At 36.8% G+C, this 21,769-nt stretch overlaps 1 protein-coding gene across 1 annotated transcript in view; it reads left to right on the top strand.

The window, feature by feature from the left end:
* The window catches only part of LOC100744926 (neurexin-3b-like), a gene marked incomplete at its 3' end in the record, with an annotated part of 469,693 nt that overhangs the window by 323,564 nt on the left and 124,360 nt on the right, over positions 1–21,769 (top strand). Inside the window, exon 8 of the mRNA XM_033320044.1 lies at positions 10,648–10,674. Within this exon, the coding sequence (XP_033175935.1) occupies positions 10,648–10,674 (27 nt within the window). The remainder of the gene's footprint in view (positions 1–10,647; positions 10,675–21,769) is intronic.

Here is a 21,769-nt window from a genome sequence, read left to right as displayed (position 1 = left end):
ACAAAGAAAATGTGTACTTTGTTGGTCTTTTTCAATCGGATAATAGCAATACAATTGGAAAATCTACAGCAATAACACGGATATTCTGCTATTTCGTGTTTTATTCGCATTTGTCGCTTATCTGTTGCATTAAACAGTTTACGTACACAGTGGATGGGAAATACGAAGAAAGAAGAAATCCAAGTATCGTTCCTTATCTATTTCGCACTATGGTCGGTTCATTTTTCAGAATATTAGTTACGATAGTCGAGTGTGAATTATAAATTCTTGTAAAACTGGGTCGATCGGGTTTACGTGTTCACGCGTCTTTCAGATACGACGCCACGGCACGTGGAAAAAGAAGAGTTTTATGGAAATTGGAGAAAAATGTATTCCATCGGTAAGTCAATAAGGAAAATACAAGGACAGAGGAGAATATTAACGAGATTCATCTTAATTCATAATGTTATTACCATTGCCAGAAGAATTATTTTCCAGCGTAACATCCGCGACAATCATCTGGAACGTACCTCGTTATCACGTCCGTATCATAATAATCGAGAAATTAGAATTGTAAACGACGTAAGATAAAAAGCGATTTTTTACGGAGAGAAAATGTAAATTCCGCGTGGAGTATGGAAAAAGATAGAAGCGTCGAGCTGATTTATTTTAGCTTTGGAGACTGTCGTATGATAAACCTGCGTGATAATCCTAAATGCCAATCATACTGTGGCTAAAAAAAAACCAACACAGCACGATAGATGTGTAATTAAATAAATTTAAAATTAACAAATCCAATGTAGGAATTAATTAATTAAAAAAAATATATATAAAACGTTCATTTCTAACTATTTTATAGTGCGTGGAGTACATCGTTGCGGATAATTGCAAATTAGAAAGAAAATTGTCGAATAACAGAGAATTACAGGGAAGAAATATTAGCGAGGAACAAAGTGCCTGAATATTAATCAAATTAATTAAATATTCCTTCTTCTCGTAAGAATCTATTTTGATGATAAAGTATCTCGTTGCAGCAGTATTTTGCAATTTTTCAAATTGAAAAAGGATTAAAAGAATGTAAGTTTACTCGGTTTGATCGTGACGCGTAATTAAGTTACAAGCATTATATTATGAAAGTTCATTTCGTTCAACTTCGTTCCCTAACTAACAAACTAAATTATTCAAACTTGATTTCCTCGATAAATTCGTATCCCTTGCTCGTTCTTTCTGCAAGTCCGTAAAGTTAAAAGTCCACAGAACGCAAGTATGCAAATAATAAAAATAATCTTCACTTTTGCTTCTTAAATCGTTTAATTTTTAATGTTTCGACCTCCCACTTATACCGAGCTCGTCACATCAGTTTTTCCCTTTCCACGCTTCTCCGACCTTCCAATTCCAATACCCTCGTCGCACTGTTAATCCCTTGATCGCTAGCACTTTCTGTAAGTCCAAAGTAAAACCGCGGCTCTACCATCATTAATCCCCTCGCGAATACCATTAAATCCTCAAGAATATCTTGGCCACGGTTGAACGATATTGCAGCGCGAGAAATTCGTCGACCAATTTCCACCTTTGCCAAAAGACAAACACGAGCTCAATTTCACCAGACGTTTCCACCATCCTCTTGCTGGTTCGTTTGCCGAACGCGTGTACGCGCATTACAACCACCGCAATTTCTTTGTGCCAGCGCCACGTATCGATAAGCTGGTCCTTTTCCGCGCCAGGCAAGCAAACTTGTACAGTTTATTCTACAGGGTGTCTCAGGCAACTGGGACTTTCATGGAACATAATAGCTGTAAAACGTCCGTATTTATCACAGCATTCGCGTGTTAATTCATTAATTAACAGTTGTCTGTTGCTCTTTGAAAACTTTAGCTTCTACTTTTGAAAGGTAAACGACGACGAGTATACTCGTCGAGAACAGCTAACTGGTTAACAATGGATACCTAGGTGACGTCGAATGTGTCTGTGACTTACTCCCCGCGCCATCCATCTTCTACGTTTCGACGTTTTGGCGCCGATAGTTTCGTCATCATTATCTGACTGTAATTCGGATAATTCGACCACCCTATATGCATATGGCTTTGGCACTTGGCGCGACGTACAGGCGGTCTCGTGAGGAAAAATCTCTGGAATCTTAGCCGTCGATCGCGTGTGTACGCCCCAGGTGGCTGCAGCTTCCGGCGTGAACGCTAATGCGAGTCGCAGCGCGTGCGACGAAGAGGGCAAAGAGATTGGATGTCTAGACACCCCCACCATCGCGCAGGTGAATTCTAGACAAACTGTACTCGTTAAAGGTGAGAACAGTACTCGGAGGGTGTGCGCAGGGTGGAGTAGGTGCACGCGTGTCACTCGCAGGCCAAGCGAAAACTACGTCTCGTTTGCAGAGGTTTGAGGAGTTGGCATTGAATGGGAATGAGTAGGGTTGTTGCTTGCTCTGGTTATACGTTTATATATATGTGTGTGTGTGTGTGTGTGTGATATAAAGTTATTAAATATGTAATTGGCATTGTGCGTGTAATATTTGCGAGATTATTGAGCGATTGGTTGAGTAGTGAAACAGAAATGACGTGTGTGACAGATGTTTGGACGTGTTTGATGGCAGTTTGGCTTGTGGAAGGTTGAAATTGTAACTGCGTTGAAAGAAATTAGAAGGACCAAGGTACATTGAGTAAGATGTGTGCATTGTAGTTAATTGTTAGAAAAATACAATGAGATAAGCTCATTCCTTTAACGAGTTTCTAATAGGATTGATCCTATCAGGACATGTGATCCTATCGGACAATTATCGGAATAAATTCATATCGGAGGAATATTTCATCTGTGGAATAATTAAAACTGTTATCCGTAGCAAATTATTTTCTACATTCGTTCGAATAATAATTCCAGAATTATTGAGATAATAATACGAACTATTGATTGTTTCCGATCAATTTTGTATAAGTTTGTACAGATACTATTTTTACTTTAATTTACCACGCGAACAATTTGGAACGATAAATTTTCTAATCTGGCATTTGAAAAAAGTTAATTATAAAAGCCAATATTACAACAACTGGGCAATGAAAATATATCTCACGTTCGGTACCATGTCCATTCTCGATGTAACATATAAATATTTAAATATTATACGTCATTTTCATTTCGATTACATTTTTGTTCAGGTAAATTCCACAAAATTTGATTTTTTATTTTTACTCGTTACCTGATATTCCAATCGAATCACTGGTTTGCACAGCAACGTTGTCGGTCGAGTAACACAGCTGCGCTCGTTCGCTGGAAACGCCACGCATCTCCGTATCTGTGGAAAGAAAGCAGTTGGATCTACACCAATCGTCAAACTTATTAACATCCTGTCGCAAATCAGACGCGTCGCGAGATTTAATTTCAAGAGATAATTGAAGATGATCCCTAGAAACTGTCAGCGTTTAAAAACCACCTACTTCTCGTCTGAATTTGTCCAGTGCAAACGCCATACTTAAACCATCGTTATTTCTACAACTCTTAAAACCCTTCTTATCTGGCAATCTCTCAGCGCCAGGATTCTGTTCGCGAGCTAAAAACCGCGACTACGACCTCCGTACCGTAAAGAGTACGTATATCAGTGTTTTTCCGTGTGAAACGATTGCTGCAGCGTTGAAGCCGCGCTTTCCTCTCCGTATCTCCCGTGTCAACCATTTTTCACCTTCTTACATAATTACTCGAACGAGAAAAATCTGCGCTCGTTCTATCGCGCTCGCGTTACGTAAGAGGCGTCGCTCTATTTCGTTGCTTCGTTGGATGGATTTTGCCTCGAGGGAGGAAAACTGGCCGAAGATGGCACAGTTCGATACGATATTGCCAGGTATTCCGTGAGTTTGCCGCGTCGCGACGACGAGGGATACGTATCGATGCATAAGTTGAAGCCGAGTTGCTGCACGTTGATTTATAGTTGGCCGAGCGCGCACCACGGCCACACACGCTACCGAAATATCCCTTTTCCGGTCTCTTTCTGGATGGATGTGTCACCAGGCGTGCGGCTCTCAGCCATTGCTTCCGGTCGTCGCGCTTCTCCTCGGGCATAAAGAAGCTGCGGGGAGCGAGATGCGACGATAACTGTGGCTCTCGAGGCCGACAGAGACGCGCACACAGAGATTGCCACTCGGGCCGGAATATACATTGCGAATGTATATGCCGGACCAATGACACGCGAGAGATCGCGCAATCTGTCTTTTCGAGGCGCGGCTTTAACTTGTAACTTGGGTATCAGGGGATGTTCGGGCTGCAGCATCTGTTCGCTTCAGCCACCTCAAGGTTAGCTTTCGGATGGCGGATTTGAAGGAAGTTTGGTTTATTGAGTGGAGAGGCGGCGGTCTACGACATGCGACGTTTCGGCCGTTTTCTAAAGGACACGTCTTTCCTACCAATGGACTACGAATTCGTACGCTTTTGTGGCACATGCGAAAAGTAGGAAAATGTGTGGCAGATGTAGGTAGCGTGGAAAATATACAGATTGTCCGCGACATGATACTTGTTACGGTGTTTGCAGCAGGCAAATATTTATTCGAATATTTCTATCCCTATTTTTGGGTCTATCTTCGCATATTTTTCATCATAAATATTTGAATTTGTAGAAAGGCAGTCTGAGTATGACGCGTTGCTATTAACCAGTCGATAGTAATCGGTATATAACCAGTTAAGCAGCTAGCTGCTGAGTCGTCTTTGAAAAGCGCGTGACAAAAAGTAAGCGATGACGAGTTTACTCGTCAGACACAGAGTACGCGTGGCTATTGCAATATAAAATTAAGTTGCAAGGAAACTACTGTTACCGACAGGGCTCGCCGAAACACAAAAATAGTGTCGTTTCTTCGTGACGAGTATACTCGTCAAACACAGAATATGCGTGGCTGTTGCAATATAAAATTAAATTGTAACGAAACTACTGTTTCGTTTTTTAATTTGATTACCAACAGAGCTCGTCGTAACACAAAGTAGACTCGTTTCTTCGTGACGAGTATACTCGTCAAACACAGAATATGCGTGACTTTAGTAATATAAAATTAAGTTTTAACGAAACTACTGTTTCGTTTTTTAATTTTGTTATCGACAGGGCTCGTTGTAACAAAATAGAGTCATCTCTTTGTGACGAGTATACTCGTCAAACACAGAGTATGCGTGGCTGTTGCAATATAAAATTAAGTTGCAAGGAAACTACTGTTACCGACAGGGCTCGTCGAAACACAAAATAGTGTCGTCTCTTCGTGACGAGTATACTCGTCAAACACAGAGTATGCGTGGCTGTTGCAATATAAAATTAAATTGCAAGGAAACGACTGTTACCGACAGGGCTCGTCGAAACACAAAATAGTGTCGTCTCTTTGTGACGAGTATACTCGTCAAAAACAGCTAACTAGTTAACGTATAGTTAACTATACGACGAATATGAATAATTATAGTTAAATGAAGACCGAAATGAAGTAAATGTGTATGCGTGTAACGTTTTTACAAACTAACACACGTTTTTTTGCAACTATTACATCGTTACAAATAATGAAATTGATTACGTTGCTGCGCGCAGATTAGTCTCTGTATGAACTATAATTACATAGCAATAATACGGCAGATAATATGTATATCTCTCTCGTCTCTATCATTAGTGATTAATTATGTATATTTGACATTAAAACGTAAATGAATGTGCGATTATACCGCAGGATAATAATTCTAAATGTAATTAATTAACGGTATTAGTACACGATCAACGGGGCTTATCGCGTCAGTTAATGATATTTGATAAATCAGTATCGAACGTCACGTAAACCATTAAACACTATATTCGGAATCGATAAATTTATTAAAAATAAGTAATGTTAAAAGTGAATTGGAGATCTGGCTACGTTAGAAAATTGAAGATCAATCGTAATTAAACAATAGTAATTAAATAACCGAGTATAAAAGACAGCTGTAACGTCGATGACTTAAAAATTGCTCAATTCTTATTACATTAAACCCTTAGCTTTTTAACTGTCACGTGCTAACGTATATAGTTTACTTGTGTTACGACATGGAATATTTTCCACGCTTTTATCATACTTGTTTTATAGTGCTTTCCCATGCTGTGCATGTACTTTTAAGATACAACAAGCTTCCATGTTCTAAAATATAAGATACAGTACACTAACGTTAGTACAACAACGTCGTGTTCTTAGTTGCGTTATTAAATACTATTATTATTATTTAATTATTAATTATTATCATTATTATTATATTAAGTTGCAATAAATTACTTTGCACCAGAGTTACTGTACAGCATTTTGTTCAAATTATTTCGAATAAATATCTAAGGTAATTAACGGAATGAATTGATATCAGTGGACATAGCGAAAATAATTTTTCCATGGAATAATTACTTGTTATCCGTAACAAATTATTTTCTATATTCGTTCGAATAAGAGTCGCAGAATTATTGGAATAATAATACGAGTAATTGTTTGCTTCCACTTAATTTTCTATAAATATATACCGATACAGTTCCGAGTATTAATTTATCAGACGAATAATTCACCGAGCAACGGTAAACTTTCTAATCTGGCATTTGCAAAAAGTTAATTATAAAAGCCAATATCGCAACAACTGGGCAACGACACTTGAAAATACATACCTCGCATACGATGTAACACAGAAATACTTATCCATAATGTATCACTTTATTCGAACGAGTTATGCGATTAAATTTCTCTTCAACTAAATTCTTATTCCAGTAAATACTCGTCAAATAATAATCGATCGGATATTTATCCATCGATGGTGAACAAAAATTCGATTCTTTATTTCTATTCGTTGTTTGTTCCAATTTAATTTTAATACGTAGCGTACATGTTTATACTTAGTGTATCTCGTGTTCCTTTCTATTCCAATCTTTGAACTCGTCGCGCAAACGAACATCGAATTATCGATGTTCAAAGCCACAGGATTCTCCTTTAAACGCCCTGTACAATTCCTTACAAGCGAACAATTATATTCATAGGTCTGACTGACTTTCAATAAACGGATTACTCGCTGCACCTTAACGCGATAGTTTCCCGAAATAAGAAAAATTTCCAACAACTTTAACAAGCCCTCGCGTACATGCACACGCCTCACAGAGCTTGATTCGCCAGTTATGACGTAACTACCGCCACGACCAGGCAACTTGGTAAGTCCATTGTTCGCCTCTGATCGGTTATCCGCTTCGCTGGCGGCCGATTAAATTCGCTGATCAACTCGCGACGATAAAGTTCGGTCAAGTTCATTACGTTTCGGAGAAAGGACTTTCATTAAAACGAGGAAAGCCAGCGGTATTCGAGCAACGCTTGCAACCAGCAACCATTGTTATTACCGCGATGCTACTTTTCCTTTAATCCGCTCGATTTTTATTTCGCCCCATTGCGATCGACCAGGCGACAGAAAAACAGAGTATTCTCGTTCCCAAGTTTTAATATCGCATCTTGGATTTTTAATATCAGATCGTTTTAACTGTGTAACGAGATAACGAATGGTCGTTTCATTGAGAAAGTTGTATTGCATGTGGTCGTGTTTCTTCGATTTCTATGTGTCAGTTTTTCGTTTAATAAACAATTTTCTCCTACTTTGTCTCGGCTCGCGATTCTTTACAGACAGAAATCAGAAATTCGAAATGAATTTTTATTCCCGCGAAGAGTCTTTCGAACAGCTGATCGTATCGCGTAGCAAAGTTTCCGGTGAACTTTTCGGCATTTTTCCACGCTCTTCGAGAGCTTGCAATGGTAAAACAATTAGGCGTCGATATGAACGAGCTTGCTTGCTTGTACACGGGAAATAGAAAGATTGCAAGGGGAATGAAAAATATCTGGTTAACGCAGACTCTTGAACTCGCCACGCAACAAATGTAATTTTCTAATTTCCCGTTTGCGATGGTATTTTGGTGCAGATGAAACGTGTAAGAAGAAGCACGAGGGGGTGAAATTTCTTTAGTTTAAACAGGGAGGAAAAAGCAGGGGAACGAGAACGAAAATAGTGAAACGAGCTTCCCATTTTCTCTAGCTCTTTCGATTAAGAATAAAGTCATTTACTCGCAGCAATAAGACATGTTAAAGGAGGGAAAGCAGAAGGTGAAGAGAAACGCGTCTAGTTATTTTTAATGGCCTATGTTCCCCTTGATTTATTCTCCGGATGGCGGATCTGGACGTTAATTAACATTTAACGAAACAGTTTTCTGCAATGTAAAATGCTCTCTCGGCCTTGACCCAACAGATTTCGCTCGTTAAATTAAAATTCAACGAACTTGCCTCGGCTTAATTCTCCTTATTTGCGAGGAGCGCGAGAGTGAGAGTTGAAACTGAAACGGGGACAATTCGTTATACGAAGAAACGTCGGAAATTGGGTCGACTGGAGCCAATTTAATAAGATCGATACACGGTGAATCGCGCGATCCTTGCATTTCTCTTTGATCAAACGCTTGTAGCGAATTAAATTTCATGGCTGATAGTACGCAACGCGTAAAATACTGTGCGTAAAATCACACCCTCGATCGCTTCGAATTCTTTTACACTGCCAGACGATCCGTGCAACGTAAGAATATTAATCGTTTCGCCTTTGAAATGAAAACTGTCTCATTTTTTGGAACCATGTACAGTTCATTTACATTTAGTAATATCTACTATTATTATTATTATTATTATTAATACTATGTCTATGAAGAAGTACATTTAACAAATAACGACAGAAGAAAATGACAAAATCTACGCGTACTGAATCGCAGCTGCTTGGTCGTTGCTGTGCAAAGCCTTCGATTACGTGTCAACATTTACGAAACTAAGCTTGTACAACGTTTTTCTTATCTCCACTCGTACGGTACCCTGACACCGTTTTCCTAAGAAGAACTGGGACACCGTGTATCTTTTAAGCAACTGCCTCAAACCGTACTGTTGCTATATTCGCATCTAATTCCGGCCGACCTAGAGAGTCTGGCGTTTTAAAATCGACTCATCCCCTTTGCCAGACGAAAGTTACAAAACGGAGGATCGCGAGGAATTTAAAAGAGCGCGCCATTAGCACAAGCGTGCGAGCGACGACGCTCGAAGACAACTCAGCTCGGTTATCTAATTCCACGGTGGTGGTGTACACACAAGTTCGGTCGCTGTAACGTCGAGGAATACGTAAAACGGCCGATCTCTTTTTTTTTTCTTTTTCTTTTCTTTCTTTCGAGCATCGCGAAACTTCTTATGATAATCAGGACGAAAGTTTTTCGTAGAGAAGCTCCTGCAGGATGTTCGCCTAGCTCCTCGAAAAGCTTCCTTATTCCTTCGTCGTCGACGCTTCTGTCTGCAGACGACTTTTGAATTTCAATTCGCTCGCTGCCCTCTTTCCACTCGAGCTATGCAGCTTGTTTTTAAAAGATTAGGCGTACACGGATCTCCTTAATTAAAATGTTCTTCCGCAGTATCTATATATATATACGAGACGAAGTTTGGCCGTTTTCTTCATTCCATCTTTGTATTTAATCATCGTTTCGTGACGATTTGCACGGCACGAGTTTACTCGTCCGATCAGGAAATTTACTTGCAAAATTCCTTTTCTTCTATTGTCAAACTTGCCCCAGTTACTTGAGAGAAGGAACTACTATTGGTAGTTTGTTATTTGTACTTGTAAAGTCTGAATAATGATATTCGTTCTGGTTGTACGAGAGATGACACTATGTTCGTCGAATCAGGAACATTTAAAGCTTCCGATATTTTCCATTCGACGGTTCAATTGAAAGACGCGAACGAACTCTGACAGAATTTATTAATTGTACGTGTTTGATAATACTATTATTCCAATATTATTAGAATTATTCCAAGTTGATGACTGAACACCACGTTAACGCTAGAACCATCGGTAGTTAGCACGAAGCTACTTGTACCAAAACCAGTGAAAATGGTCTTTAAAAAATACGTAATAATAGAATATTTTTATATTTATTGATTTACTATTTTCTTACAGAAGCAATTTCATGTTATATAGTACATTTTTGCTATTATTAATCCATCCGCGACCATGATCGATCTAAACGAGGGTTGGCACATTCATAAAATTGTAGGACCAGTCGTTTTGACTGCTATGGCGTTTCTAGCGTTAGCATCTAGCAATCCAGCGATCGATTCGGAATTTTCCTGATAACTGATATCGTCGTATCGAATGATACGCGGTAAAAATTTGAGAAACGCGTGGCAAGTTGTAGACAATGAGGAAACTGGTTAACTGGGCCCGATAAACAGAGTGCAGGACTCCTGTACACTTTGACAAATACCAGTCATTTTCACTGCTATTGGTATAAGTAGCCTTGATACAAATTATTTTCAGTTTGAATACATAAAAAACAAAATATAATTCATTATATTATTCTTTCAGTTATGGTTGCAAAAGTCGGAATTTGAAAATAAAATTTGTAAAACCAGTCGGTTTGACTGGTGTGGTAGTTCTAGTGTTAAACACTATTATTCCTACATTGTATCATATTTATGATATTATCAAGTCATTGGACTAGCCATAATCAAAAAGAGGCTTCCAGTGTGTGGGAATATTCGGTACAATGATCCGATCTCGAAGTTGGATATCCAATTGTTTATCGCTGTGCTATTTCGCTTGGTATTCCAACGATTGATCGTTCCTTTCTGCTTTCTGTTTCAGATATCCTCCATCACCAGCTTCTGCAGGGTGAGTAGCTAGTCGTCTGCCGATTTATTGGATATTGATTCATTCGCGCTTTCTCTTAAGTACGGAGAGCAACGGCCTGCTCTTATTCGTTTCTTTCCTTTTTCTCTTTTCTTTTCCTTTTTTTTTTTTCTTAATTTGTGTGCAGACTGTGTGCGAAGGTTGCTATTATATGAATAAGTGGCCATATAGAAAGTCGATTATAGAAACCACTTTTGACGATTGCGTGTTTCCTCGCTGATCCGAACTTGAACGAAAACTTGAAGCAATCTGTGCTACGAACATGTGATAAACGTTCACGTGAAACTTGATAATTGATATCCTTATTAATTCAGAATTGAAGAAATATCATTTCCATCAAACTAAAATCCATGTACGTTGTCTGCTATGTAATTTGTAGTAGCAAATAATAACGTGCGGGGTAGAAATAATACAAATGTATAGTACATTTTCTATACAATCTGAGTGCCAGGTTTTTCATTACTTCGTTGCGTTTAGCAAATGAAGAAACCCATAAGCTAATGAAATTCAGGTATTTTTTCTATTTGCTTAACCGTCGGCACGCGGAAATCGGTAATCGTAGATGCGGAAGACGAGTGAGAGCGCCAAATAAAAGCTGGCGATCGATCGCAACCTCCAGTGTCTTGACATAAATTTCAAAATTAATCGACAGTTAAAAGCATCGGCTGCCCGTCGTTCGAAATATCGGTTTGACATATTTTCACTGAAAACGTCGATAAAGACAATACCTCGTACCTGCAGTCGGATCAGAGAACCTGGACGAGCCCATTAAATCGTTCGGTTTCCTTCGAGCAATAACCCTAAACGCGATCCTTGATCCCTTTCCTTAACAAGATTTCCCTCGTTCGATCAGGAAACGAAATGACCATCGTGTCCTTAGATAACATAAGTTATATATATATATACACACACGTAAGTGGTGGATGGTATATACAGTATCGTGTGCATAAATATTTGGACACCCGGTGTATGTGGCTGTGGTAGCAACGAACGAAACATACGAGAGATTCAACTTTTACATTGGCAGTATTTAATTGTAATAATTGCTAGTTATATTTAATTGCGATAGTTAATAGCTGCACTTGTACAAATTTATTTATTTATTTATTTATTACACAGCAGGATTCATTTTTATAATAGTTGTATAGAATATGTAATTAAGTAGTACAAATATAAATAACTATAAAGTATAAAAATATATAAAAAAATATAATTTTGTAAAAATGTATATATTGGGTTGGCAACTAAATGATTGCGGCTTTTGTCATTGGATGGTATTGACAAAATCCGCAATCACTTAGTTGCCTTTTATTTTTATTTTTTTATTTGGTAGACTATTTTTACAATCAATTCTCATTGAGAATTATAAGTAAATTCTTTTGGCGTGCTACTGTAACTTGAATTACAATAGTTTATACTATACTACACTAATATAGTTTAACAATATCCTAATATTATTATCATTAAGTTGCCAACGCAATATTGTCATGTCTCTTGCCATCTTTTGAATCTTCCGTGGAATATCATCTGTTTAAACGCTTTAACAATATTATACTTCAATATTTGATTATATTGTACTAAATTATTTATTATTATTTATCCCTACGATTACACTAATATAATTTAACAATATCCTAGTATTATTATCATTAAGTTGCCAATCTAATTGTACATTTTGATCTGAAATATCGTTAAACTATTAGAAAAATGAATCGTCCTGTACAATTAGTCGAGTCGTCCACGAACGAGGATGATACGACGATTGTGCGTGTACTTTACGAATTTAATATAATTCAGCGTCACTGTCAATTTGACAAAAGTTAGGATAGAAGACAATTATACATTTTGATGTGAAATATCGTTAAACTATTAGAAAAATGAATCGTCCTGTACAATTAGTCGAGTCGTCCACGAACGAGGATGATACGACGATTGTGCGTGTACTTTACGAATTTAATATAATTCAGCGTCACTGTCAATTTGACAAAAGTTAGGATAGAAGACAATTATACATTTTGATGTGAAATATCGTTAAACTATTAGAAAAATGAATCGTCCTGTACAATTAGTCGAGTCGTCCACGAACGAGGATGATACGACGATTGTGCGTGTACTTTACTAATTTAATATAATTCAGCGTCACTGTCAACTTGACAAAAGTTAGGGTAGAAGACAATTATACATTTTGATGTGAAATATCGTTAAACTATTAGAAAAATGAATCGTCCTGTACAATTAGTCGAGTCGTCCACGAACGAGGATGATACGACGATTGTGCGTGTACTTTACGAATTTAATATAATTCAGCGTCACTGTCAATTTGACAAAAGTTAGGATAGAAGACAATTATACATTTTGATGTGAAATATCGTTAAACTATTAGAAAAATGAATCGTCCTGTACAATTAGTCGAGTCGTCCACGAACGAGGATGATACGACGATTGTGCGTGTACTTTACGAATTTAATATAATTCAGCGTCACTGTCAATTTGACAAAAGTTAGGATAGAAGACAATTATACATTTTGATGTGAAATATCGTTAAACTATTAGAAAAATGAATCGTCCTGTACAATTAGTCGAGTCGTCCACGAACGAGGATGATACGACGATTGTGCGTGTACTTTACGAATTTAATATAATTCAGCGTCACTGTCAATTTGACAAAAGTTAGGATAGAAGACAATTATACATTTTGATGTGAAATATCGTTAAACTATTAGAAAAATGAATCGTCCTGTACAATTAGTCGAGTCGTCCACGAACGAGGATGATACGACGATTGTGCGTGTACTTTACGAATTTAATATAATTCAGCGTCACTGTCAATTTGACAAAAGTTAGGATAGAAGACAATTATACATTTTGATGTGAAATATCGTTAAACTATTAGAAAAATGAATCGTCCTGTACAATTAGTCGAGTCGTCCACGAACGAGGATGATACGACGATTGTGCGTGTACTTTACGAATTTAATATAATTCAGCGTCACTGTCAACTTGACAAAAGTTAGGGTAGAAGACAATGCTTGGCGAACACTCAGCGAGCGTTTATATCAAATATCGATAGCCTTTGAAATTCTCTGCTATATAGAGTAGTTTTCGTGATAATATTCGACGATGTACAATGGACGCTGATAGTGACGAAATGATCAGATTAGTCGGAGAAAATGCACGGTTCGCTGGCCACGAAACTGCAACGGAGTCTGAATTCGCGATTCAAACGTTGTATTCGTATCACGAACTCTGACGAAACAATATCTTTATTGTATTTCGCTTGCTGCTTCACACATCTCCAACGACATAGATATACTTCGCCTACGGACAAAAGAAACGGCACTAGACAAATTAGAATTAGCAGGTTCGAAATGCTTTGGCAACTTTGTGCACGAGAACTCGACCTCGATTCTTCAAAGATGAATTTGGAATATTTTCGAGAGCAACTTCGTACGTATACTTCCTTCAAGATAAATTTCAAATATTTGCCAGAAGAACGTCGTATGTAGAGGTATGTGTTATGAAACACAATTTGATCATTAAGTGGCACTGAGACCAAGTGACTCAACTCGAATCTAACTTAGATTATCGCAGTCAGACGTGGCTTAAGCGTTAATTTTGCGAGTTCAATAATATTTTTTTATTATTATTTAATTTGTACTTTACAATTTGTCCAGCTGGCCCAGACGCGACTGAATAATCGAAAGTATACTTGACAAATTTTCAGTCTCGATTTTCCCGAAAACCTTGAGTAAACAAATTTGGTCGCACATTTTCTTATTTTTTCACAAGGAGTCGCCTCGTGCCCGCTTGTACGTGTTACTAGGCCGCATCCTGTTGCAAATTATTTATAACAATATCACAGGAATTGCATAAACCGACATACGCGTTGCTTCGTCTACTTCACAGCACAAGCCAACCTACGTTCCCTGGTCACTTGGAGCCGCGAGAAATTCATTTCGACTCGATCGTATCCTTGCAATCCGACCAAATATACGCTAAATACCCGCGGACTGCATTTGTTGCTAAAAAAGACGTTAGAAACTTGCTGATAATTTCTCAGCCAGATCTGACTCGCAAAGAGAAATTTCTAACAGTTAAACTTTAGATTGGAATTTCTGGACGATGCACGGGGAAAGACGGAATTGTCGCGCGTTAGCAGAATAGAAGCCACGTGGCAGGAAATAAGAAGTTGACGAGGAAAGGATAGGAAGGATCGAAGGAACGTCTCGAATTCTCTCGTTGTATCCCTAGGGGGTGGCACAAGTCGAAGGATAAGAGGTCGCAGCCCGCGGACATAAGGAGATGGACGAGCGGAATCCTGTTAAAAATAGTCGCGATTTCTCGAAGGCACGAAAAAGTTTCTCGTGCGCCATCCTTTGACACTTGGAACGACAAAAGTACGATGGAAATCGTATAGAGAAGAGGAGATCGAATCCTTTAAAATGTTAGGCTATTCGTGGTGTTGGTGTTTTTTCCAAGCTGCTTTGAATATCTGCGCGACGTGCTCTTACGATTCTCTTCTCCCTTTCGTTTCTTATTCTTTCTTCTCTTGTTTCTATACGATTCCATATTTTAGTTTGCTTTCTGCTAACAAAGAGTCGAAAAAGTTACGCAATTAGAAAAAGAAGCTACCTGATGCGGACAAATTTGAAGACGTTTCTACAGGGAAATATCTTTTAATTCCAAGTTGATCAGCTGTTACGTCCAGTTTTGCAAACTTGCAAAGGCGAGATTTATGTGACTGTACCACCGAGCCTAACTGGCTAATTGAAAACGAAAATCACTATCACGAGTACATAGATTTATGGACGAAAGAGCGACGAATTTTCACATCTGTCGGATTTGGAAAAATTCTTCCTTTCCTCAACATAATGCAAATTATTTTACTATGCTTGAAACTTTGCAAACTTTGCAATTATACGAACATATCCATGGGAACTTGGCCGAAACGAAGAGGAGGAAGATGCAAATTTAGGGAACAATTTCAGCTCGATAAAATACGAAACGTAAGTGCAGTGGATTTTTACGGAGGATGAAGAATCGTAGGATCCGGGCGAAATAACGTGACGTGAATTTTCCTAAAAATGCTTGTCATTTATTAAAACCTGATCGATAGAGTTTCCTTGGAACACTCGACCCTGACCGTGTCCAATAATACCACGTTATTAATTTTTCACGGCAGGTTGAACTAAAGATGTCGAAAAAGGTAGCGAAGGTGTCGGTATCTCGTGCTTTCGAATTGCTTTGCCCAAGATCTACTTTCGAAATTGCTTTTTTCCCTCAGACCATCGAGGCTGAAAGGTTTCTTCTTTCGTCGTTTCCTTCTTATTCTTCCGCTTGCCGGTGGTCTACCGGTGGACTTGACACTCTTAAATCACACGAGGTGCACGTTTCCAGTGTTGTTGGAAAATGGACGACGAAGATAGTCCGATGAAACAGTGGAAAAATAAAACGATACGTAGAATTAAAATGCTGCAATTTGTAATCTTAATTTGTAATAATTTAATAGAAATAAAATGATTAGCTTTGGCGATTCTGTAATTTGGTCGAAACTCGAGACAGCTGTAATCGTCATTTTCATCATCGTTTTCAAACAGTTGGAAAATAATATCACGTAATCGTGACGTTGCTTTTGTAACAATTCTACTTGTGTAGTCTACCATCGATTGATTTATAATAGTTTTGCTTCTATAACCATAATTCGTTGGTTTTTAATATTTTTAATAATTCTACTGTTCGTTGATTTATGATAATTCTACTTGTACATTGTATTATTAATCTTTTAAAACGATTCTACTTGTAGAATCTACTATTGATTGATTTAGAATAGTTTTGTTTGTATAACCCTAATTCGTTGATTTTTAATGTTTTTAATAATTCTACTATTCGTTCATTTATGATAATTCTACTTGTATATTGTATTATTAATCTTTTAAAACGATTCTACTTGTAGAATCTACTATTGATTGATTTAGAATAGTTTTGTTTGTATAACCATAATTCGTTGATTTTTAATATTTTGAATAATTCTACCGTTCGTTGATTTATGATAATTCTACTTGTATATTGTATTATTAATTTTTTAAAACGATTCTATTTGTAGAATCTACTATTGATTGATTTAGAATAGTTTTGTTTGTATAACCCTAATTCGTTGATTTTTAATGTTTTTAATAATTCTACTATTCGTTCATTTATGATAATTCTACTTGTATATTGTATTATTAATCTTTTAAAACGATTCTACTTGTAGAATCTACTATCGATTGATTTAGAATAGTTTTGTTTGTATAACCATAATTCGTTGATTTTTGATATTTTTAATAATTCTACTGTTTGTTAATTTACGATAATTCTACTTGTATATTGTATTATTAATCTTTTAAGACGATTCTACTTGTAGAATCTACTACCGATTGATTTAGAATAGTTTTGTTTGTATAACCATAATTCGTTGATTTTTAATATTTTGAATAATTCTACCGTTCGTTGATTTATGATAATTCTACTTGTATATTGTATTATTAATCTTTTAAAACGATTCTACTTGTAGAATCTACTATTGATTGATTTAGAATAGTTTTGTTTGTATAACCCTAATTCGTTGATTTTTAATGTTTTTAATAATTCTACTGTTCGTTGATTTGTGATAATTCTACTTGTACATTGTATTATTAATCTTCTAAAACGATTCTACTTGTAGAATCTACTATCGATTGATTTAGAATAGTTTTGTTTGTATAACCATAATTCGTTGATTTTTAATATTTTGAATAATTCTACCGTTCGTTGATTTATGATAATTCTACTTGTATATTGTATTATTAATCTTTTAAGACGATTCTACTTGTAGAATCTACTATCGATTGATTTAGAATAGTTTTGCTTGTATAACTATTATTCATTGTATTTTAATATTTTTAATAATTCTATTGTTCGTTGATTTATGATAATTCTACTTGTACATTGTATTATTAATCTTCTAAAACGATTCTACTTGTAGAATCTACTATCGATTGATTTAGAATAGTTTTGTTTGTATAACCATAATTCGTTGATTTTTAATGTTTTTAATAATTCTACTGTTCGTTGATTTGTGATAATTCTACTTGTACATTGTATTATTAATCTTCTAAAACGATTCTACTTGTAGAATCTACTATCGATTGATTTAGAATAGTTTTGTTTGTATAACCATTATTCGTTGATTTTTAATATTTTTAATAATTCTACTGTTTGTTGATTTATGATAATTCTACTTGTACATTGTATTATTAATCTTCTAAAACGATTCTACTTGTAGAATCTACTATCGATTGATTTAGAATAGTTTTGTTTGTATAACCATAATTCGTTGATTTTTAATGTTTTGAATAATTCTACTGTTCGTTGATTTATGATAATTCTACTTGTATATTGTATTATTAATTTTTTAAAACGATTCTATTTGTAGAATCTACTATTGATTGATTTAGAATAGTTTTGTTTGTATAACCATTATTCGTTGATTTTTAATATTTTTAATAATTCTACTGTTTGTTGATTTATGATAATTCTACTTGTACATTGTATTATTAATCTTTTAAAACGATTCTACTTATAGAATCTACTATCGATTGGTTAATTGTCTCTGTTAATTGTACAATTTAGTCTAAGATCTATGAGAAAATAAGAAAATAAGAAAAATTTGCAAATGGTTGAAAATAGTTAATTTTTCTTGTTTCACCAGCCGTGCTGTTTCCTTTTATTTTTTACGTAGAAATAGAAAATGTAGAAAAACTCGCGTAGCGTGGCAAACAATTTAATCGGCGAAACTCGTTCGTCAAAAAATAAAAGGCCCAGATATACACCGAGATTCTTTTATCCGGTAAAACAAGAAGATTACATTTTCCTGCCGCTGTTGTACGAATTTTAACAAATTCCTCTGTTCCATCTGTTATCAAAGGAAACTATGTTCGTCGAATGTAAATAACTCGGTACGCTAGTGCGATGATCAAACGTACAAATATTCAAATTTATGATATATAATATTTTTCGATAACAACGTTAATTAACAGAAATTAATTGTACGTGACAGACATTATACGTCAGGCTACGCGTAAATGGAAATGATAACGAATTTCGTACAGTTGCGTTAGAAGCGTACAATGTGACGTCATAATGGTTAATTTAGTGCACCGCGCATTTGTAATTCGTGAAAATTAAATTTACACATTTGCACGTATTAACATGACAAAACACGACGTTCATTTGACGTGGAAGAAATGCACGAAATTTTCTCAAAAGTTACATTCCTCCCAGAAACATTCACGCACTGTGCAAACAACATATTTTTATCGAATAACAAATAATAAGCTATTTCTAACTAGGCAATTTTTATTTTATTCGCCGTTCAAAACAATTGTTTATCGGACTTGTATTATTTTTTATGCGTAATTTCATATCGATAATTAATTGATTCGTTCGTTAAACGGTTAGCTGTTGCGATCTATTTGAAAAGCGTGTTCCCAAAACGTGTGGCAAAAAGTACACTCGTGAAACACAGCCAACTGCTTAATTCGCTGCTGACTTAGTCACATGTGAATACAATAAATAATTTTTAAAATTGAAATAATTCCAATTATCAGCGACAAACTTTCCCTCGAAAGCCAAAAACTAAGCAATAATAAATAATAATAAAATATGTCTCGTAAGTAGTAAATGTTTATAGCATACGCGATAAATTGTACGTAAGTGAGGAGCAGAGGATTGGAAAAAGAACATGGATTTTCAGTAAGGCGACTGGAATGATTTTATCGAAATTCATTTTATTAGTTCATCGGCTATTTTACTTGGACAAAAGTATACACGAAGCTGGCGTGTGTATTCTTGCGAACCTGTGGCACGGAAGCTTTCAATTTCGAGCGGCTAAACGTTTTTAATTTCACCGCAAAAAGCGCGGATGCCACACGCTCGTGTGACGGCCGAGCGACCCGGTTTGTACACACGTGCACGTCGGCCGAGCGCTATGAGTTTACGATGGAATAAATTAAATCAAAATGTAAATCGGTTTGCCGTTGAACCGTGTTTGGCCAGAAGTGGAAAACAGGCGAGCAAATGGCCCAGAAGGCAACGTGGGGACAAAAGACCGATCGAGATATGAAATATTCGCCAACAGATCCTTTCGATGCTTACGATTTGCCTGTCAAATTGCCAGGTAAATTCGCTTTTTAAGTAGAAGCTGGCGATTCGAATCGAACACTGTGTTGCAAAAATCCTGTGACAAAAGTTCTGCTCTTTCAAGTTTCAATCAGGCGACACGTCCGTAACAATTTTTCCATTTGCCCAATCTGACCTTTGGGACGAAAAATCCGCTATGTTTAGGACTTGTCCATTTTTGTTCTAAAATATAGTTTGTTCTCAAACGTTAATGTTAACGTGTTTCGAGTATTCCGTTAATCGCGCGCCTTTCTTCTCGTCGATTCGAAATCTCTTCGGAAAGAGAAAAATCGTATCAGCCACCAGGAAGTAAATACGTGTCAGTTATCTGGGAAACTGGTTGAGAAATACGAGAGAAAATAGAAGAAAAGTGAATTGAAATTCTCATTTTTTGGCGCGAGAACCGGACAAGTGGAAGCGTCGAAAGAGATTTGCCAGGTACATTTTTGAAAAATCCCATTTCTTCCATCATTTGTCACGCTGATGGCTTTCCAAATCTAAGATCTCGACGTGGTCGTTTAAACAAGTCGCATTTAATTCAGTTCTGTTCTTTTCGCCGCAACTTTTAACATTTTCGACTTGTCCAGTTTCTGCGCAAAGCTGTTCACTTTATCAGCCATTTTTCAAGTATTGTTGTGTTATGCTATTCTTGTTCCATCGTGATGAAACGAGGAAAGAAAGTTTGCAAAGCGCTGTTTAACAAGGACAAATCTATAAAGCAAACACGCGTTTCAGAATCAAAAAATTGTTAATTAGTAGCGAAACTTTGCGAGAATTTATTCAGTGTTTGACGAAAGTCTTTGCCTTTCGAGGGAAAATGTCTCCTTGGCGCGGCTTCGTCGCTAATTAAATTTCGCTACGATTAAAATTTCGTTGCAGCGAAGCTCTTCAGCGATATTTCTCAAACATTTAGAAAGTTAGTTTAAAAATACAAAACGTGATTAATGTAATGAGAGTGGCGTTTTAAACGGATCGATAATCATTTACAATTGTAAAAGTATCACGAGCTGCAATTCCGTGCAAACAACGTCTACAATTACGTTAGAAATTCCTTCTTATTCCATTCACTCTTTCAATTATCCAACGATTTAACATTTTTAATCATTTCCCCTCAGCTTCTCTCTTCTTTTTCTTTTTTTTTCTTTAGCAACGAGCGTTGCTACTCCGGTTGCGAGACACCTGCTTCCAAGGGGATAAATCACAGACATAAAGTAACGTGCGAATTCGTAAATTAATTTCCTTAAAAACGATTCACAAAGCCGAGGACTGCCGGTTGTGCTTCAACGATTTTCAGTCACCGAGTACCTCGAATAACCGCGTCGCGATGCTTCGACGCGAAAGAAACGCTCAAAGCATCGGTCGTTTCGAAGGAAATGGAAAAGGGCCGTGACTGACGTGCTTCGCCTGCGCTTCACTGCTTCGCTCAACTTGCAGTCGCCGAGGAATTCACCGGCGAATGTAAAAATAACGGCCGACGATTTTCCAACTCGTGTCATTCCCGACTTTCCATAAAAAGGAATACGTATAATGAAAGGACGACAGACTATTCCGCGCGCAAACTTACTGCAAATTCTCTCTATCAGCCGTCGTACGTAACAGAAAATAAAACAATATAGTTTCGTCACAATTTAATTTTGTATTACAACAGCCACGCGTATCTCTGCGTTTGACGAAGAAATGGCAATATTCTGCGTTATGACGAGCGTAGTTTTCGCAGACGTCGCAAATTGGTGAACGTTATTTGACAAAACAATCTTTCAAACCGTTTCCACTTTATGCTACACTTTTGCCCAACCTCTTCGATGCTTTCATTAACTTTAACTCGAACAGGTCGCAGCGATGGACCACAGCTATGGACTTTTCCCCTTCGAGCCATGCT

The sequence above is a fragment of the Bombus impatiens genome, unplaced genomic scaffold (genome assembly GCF_000188095.3).
Source record: "Bombus impatiens unplaced genomic scaffold, BIMP_2.2 scf_0232, whole genome shotgun sequence".
NCBI lineage: Eukaryota > Metazoa > Arthropoda > Insecta > Hymenoptera > Apidae > Bombus > Bombus impatiens.
The sequence above is the reverse complement of the archived record's forward strand: the minus strand, read 5'-3'. Positions and strand labels throughout refer to the sequence as shown.